General features: G+C 33.4%; 1 protein-coding gene across 1 annotated transcript in view; it reads left to right on the top strand.

The window, feature by feature from the left end:
* The window catches only part of CHDC2 (calponin homology domain containing 2), a gene marked incomplete at both ends in the record, with an annotated part of 31,740 nt that extends 27,628 nt beyond the window's left edge, over nt 1-4,112 (top strand). Inside the window, 2 exons of the mRNA XM_009579123.1 lie at nt 3,602-3,699; nt 3,996-4,112. Of these exons, the coding sequence (XP_009577418.1) occupies nt 3,602-3,699; nt 3,996-4,112 (215 nt within the window). The remainder of the gene's footprint in view (nt 1-3,601; nt 3,700-3,995) is intronic.
* Between the last annotated feature and the right edge of the window lie 932 nt (nt 4,113-5,044).

Below are 5,044 nucleotides of genomic sequence, written 5' to 3' on the forward strand. Positions count from 1 at the left end.
GTCTATTTTCTTTATGTGTCATGTCATAAGAAGTCCTGTACAGAATTGTCTTCTAAATAATTCTTTTTGACCTTACTTCAAATGCAGTTTTGGATCGCTAATGGAAGACTTGATTCCTCCGTAATTTTTTTTCCTTTCAAAATCAGCAAAAGCTAATCCTGAAGCTGTACCAAGTACTTCCTCATGAAGTACTTGGTAATGAAAAATACTTTTGGTTTTGATTTTTTCTGGAAAGGGTACTTTTTTTTTTTTGATAATTTTTAATTAAATTGTTTTGAGAAGCTTCTCTCCAAATAGTATAAATATACCAAATTGAGAAGCTTCTCTCCAAATAGTATAAATATACCAAACCATTAATATGTTGTAGCGATCCTAACTGGTAGATCATTGTACATAAAGGAGCTAAGTGATCCACATAACAATTAACTTGAGTAGGTGCCGGCCTGTGCCGCGCCATGCATATCCCTTGGCTACAGGACAAACTTAGCCAGCTAATTGTAACAGAAGAGCCTGTAGGCAGCTCCCACTTGGTACCAGTGATTACGCCACCACCGTGTCCTTGTCTTTAACTAAAACTGCAACACCAAGTTCTCACGTGAACATCCTTTTTATCTGATGGTAGAAATGATTAGCAGAATTGTTTTGTTTTAACAAAATCCTGTAAGAGCTACCCTCCCACAGACTGCATCTGTACAGTGTGCTGCATCCTGACTGCACAACTTGGGGTTCCCAGTGTCTGAAGGGATGTAAGGTTATTTGTAATAACCTCTTTTTCCCTATAGCATTAGCTCCAATAACTGGCAGTGATACTTTATGAAGCCTTAGTGTCTGTCTTAGCGGGATCATAATGAACCAGCACCCGCTGATGCAAAGCATACGCGCATCAAAATTTTTCTTCTGGATATTCATGAACAATCTTTGAAAATTCTCTAAGAATTTCACTCTTCTATGACATATAAAGTCACAGTTTGATAAAATTCTCTTGTGAGTTAGCTAGCTTATTTTATGAAAGCAAGTACTTAAAAATTAGTCTTTCCTGGAATTAAATTTTATTTCAGATTATAATTTGATATATTTACTTTGCATTAATATAGGATTCCATCTGAATGCACTTCCTATTTAATGATTTGCCCCATGGTTATTTTGTTTCTTCTATTTGGTTTTTGAATAGTTTGTCTCTTAAATTTAGTCTGAAGCATAATGTTTACAGCACCCTAGAACAATTTTGTAAGCTTACAACTAATCTGTTTGGTATAAATGAGGAGTTCCACAATCAAATTTATACCTGTAGCTGATAATAACTACTTATTTGCAAATTTGATTTAACTGTACTTCTTGGGGGACCAATTGAAGTTACTTGAGCTGATGTTGATAAATTTTGATCTGCATTAGCAGCAGCATCTCTAGCTACTTTTTCCCTGTCACTAATTACAATTTTGCAATCACGCTTAATATCAAACAAAAGTGGGTGGGTAAAGGCAATTAAGGAGGTATAAACTCAAGTAAAATAAGTGCTAGTGAAAGAAAACCATTTTGAAGATTCATAGTGTCTTCAACACTACATGGAGTGGTTACCACTTGTTTCAGTTTAAGATCAGGAATTTTTTTTCCAGTTTGAATGTTTTTTGGATTTGTGGCCTGACTTTTGGACAATAACTTGCTTAGTTACATCAGCCTGGCTGACGTCTGAAGGTACTTAGGAGTGAATAAGGTTACCTTAAGAAATTTAATAATTTTCAATGTAAAACAGCCTACTTTCTTACTCTATGTGGTTTTGATAGTCGTTGTTCATAGAGTATATAACATACCCAAAAATACTGTCTCAAGTTTAAAACCTTTAGTAACACTCATTTAAGTGTTACATCTATAGCATACTGACATCTAATTTACGAGAGCAAAAGATTCAGCATTTTTGACTACTAAATGAGCCCATTGTATTCCAAATGCATAGAGAATCTATCCTTTTCTCTTTCTTGAACTTTCATTTAGTTTTAGTATTCTTTCTGTAAAGACAGAGACCTTTAAAATATACACGATTTGTGCCCCTGCTTTCATGTGTTTGGTCTTGTAGAATGAAGCTCTTAGTAAGGACAGACTTGAAATAAGGGTCTGAAATGTGTAACCTGGTAAAACATTTTATGCTTCTGTTCTTTTAAATTATTTCTATGTCAAGTACTGGTGTCTCCAAATTGTTCTTTTGCTAACGAAGACAGTGGACTGTTCTGAACATTGTTATGTTACTACCATAACTGTTCAGTGTTACAAACTTCTTTTATCTTTTAATGGTAGCATTTTTGAAAGAAAAGAACATTTCTTTATATTATAATGTTAAGATGTTTATGTGTTTATAATATGTAGGAGATTTTTGATCATCTCAGATTCTGTAGCTACTTTTTTTTTTTTCAACTTAGGAAAGCTTCAAACTTGATAAACAATACACTCTCTGGATGTATAGTGAAATAAAAGCTATATAATTTGTCCTGTATGAGAAAGCATGATCCCAGTCTATCTGAAAACCTTGCCAGTGGCTGAAATCCAAAGTGTTCCCTAAATTTGGGAGCTTGGACCTGAGACAGTAACGAAAACAAAGAAAATTAAGCAATAGGTGTTTTTGCAATAGAAGTTGGAAGAAACTGCAAATAACACAACAGAGAAGGCATGACTCAATACTTGAATATTTGTGACCAGATTGCTCTCCTTAAAAAAGGATCAGCTTCTATGTGTTCATGCTTCACGGGGTACATATTATCTGGAGAGCAAAGTAGTGGTAATTGGGTATAGACAGTGATTTAAAACATTTAGTTATTGGTATGTCAGTAACTTTTTTAGAGAATATCTCAGGTTGAGAGTTTTCGCATGACTGTATTCTTCCTATGGTTTATTATGACGCTTAACAACAAAAGTCTGTTGTTTAAATGCTGTGTCAAATATTTAAAATATGGAATGCTTCAAATAAGAAATACTAATAAATAAACTATATTTACTTTCTTAATAATCAGTTCTATTTTAAATAAAAACATTAGAAATATAAAAAATAATCTAATCTTGTAAGGCATAGGCTTTTACAACACAATTGTAGAAGTAGTGATCCATGCTGCAGGAATTGAGCTGTTAGCTTTCATTTATATTGCATTTGTGCCAAATAATTCAATATGACCTTAAAGAAAATTAATAACCTTTTCCTTCTTATGTGCTTAAACATTGCAACTTTAAAGGATTAATGCATTTTTTCTTGAGTTTCAGTAGCCCTATGAATGTTATTCCTATAAAAATAAAAACAATTTACACGTTTAGGTTCCTAATCTGTGAGGTTAAGTTTAGCTTTCCCTGCTTTCCCTTCCATTGTGATGAATACTCTTACATGCTGTGTCAGAGTGTATGAATAATAGTTACAATATTCCAGGTGAGATTTTTCATGTTTTCAGCAATGGCTCTGGAGGACAATTATGCGTGGGAAATTCTACATGTGAACGAATGTTTCCTTTTTCTGTTCTTTCCTCTACTCAGTGATTTCAAATAGTCATCATCATATCTATTTAGAATAAAATTAGGCATCTTAGGGGAGAAAAGTCTAATTCATCTTGCTCTGTTTTTAAATCAGGTGAAGTACCACCAATGAGATGGATAGTAAATTTTGACCGAGATCTTCTAGATGGTCTGGTATTGGCAGCACAGTTGGCAGCTTATTGTCCATATTTGGTAAGGACTTTTCTTAATATTGTGCAAGTTTTATACAGTTCATTAATGTAAGTAAGGCCTTATTTTCCTTTGGAACTGTTGGCTTATGTGGTTTTTAAAAAGAAAAAAAAAACCCCAACATTTAACAAGTCTAGAGTGATTATTTCAGTATTAATTTTTCTTTTCTCTGGGTATATTCTTAATAGGCAATTTTAGTTCAAAATTTAGATCTTATGGATTGCTGAAAGAGTGAAAATACTAACATAGTAATTTTGCTTAGTGGAAGATCAAGAGTTTGATTTCTCTGTCTTCTCTAGATTGCTACTCACTTTGTAAGGATGTATACTAATCCAAGAATTCCTGAACAGTTTCTGCACAACTGTTTGATACTTGTGAATGCTATGCATGCTGTCAGTCTGGCTATAGACATAAAGGTAAATGATTTTATACTAGCAGTTCTTATATACTTTTAAATTTTTTTTTTTTTTTTTTTTTTTACTTTTATGATAGTAATATTGTACATCAAATTAAGGTGAGATTTTAGTGAAGCAGTTTTGTTTCATGATGTGTTACTGTGTGATGGAAACCAAAGTACTGCTTCATATAAATACACTTAATTACAAGTAACTTCCATAATTCCTTGCTTTGTAGAATCACATATATACAACTAGCTGAACTTAAGATTAATTCAGTTCAGATTCTAGCATCATTAATCACACAACCTGAGTGGAACTTATTATTAACATTCTAAGGCAATTTAGAAAAAATATATTTAAGAACAAGCATCATGCACTTAAACATAAAAAGGAGCAGTAAAAAAATTATATGAAAGTCTGGTGACACTTATGTGCATCTATCTAATCACGAAGGCCCACTAGGGTTCTGTCCCAGATTTGATACATACAGAAGTCAGTAGCTTTGGACTGCTGGTGAGAGTAATGCTGTAAGCCGTCAGCTTCTGACGTCTTTTTTTTTGGGAGGAATATGATGTTGTTGCTGTTAGTTTCTTCGCAATCTAGGATCCACTTGGTATAATTTTTATATGTTTAGTAACATGCTTTACATCTCTGTCTTTTTTCATTGGCCTACAGCTCCAAATTTTCTGTATATGGTGCCCTCTACATATGTAAGGTATTATTTCTTTGTTCTTTTTGTTGCCCCTAAAACCAGTTTTCTCCTGCTCCCAGTCTGCATTTTTTTAACTCACCATTTGTGAGTTATTTATAGCTGTGGGTTCTGGTAGTGCCATACAAAGATAAAAGTAACAATAATTAGTCACAGAGGCCTGATCAATTAAAAAAGTTGCTGCCACCGCTAAACCAAGTAAAGCAAAGCTCTACAAGCTGGTGAACAAGCTTTCAGACAG

This window comes from Fulmarus glacialis, unplaced genomic scaffold, assembly GCF_000690835.1.
Source record: "Fulmarus glacialis isolate BGI_N327 unplaced genomic scaffold, ASM69083v1 scaffold2756, whole genome shotgun sequence".
NCBI classification, from domain to species: domain Eukaryota; kingdom Metazoa; phylum Chordata; class Aves; order Procellariiformes; family Procellariidae; genus Fulmarus; species Fulmarus glacialis.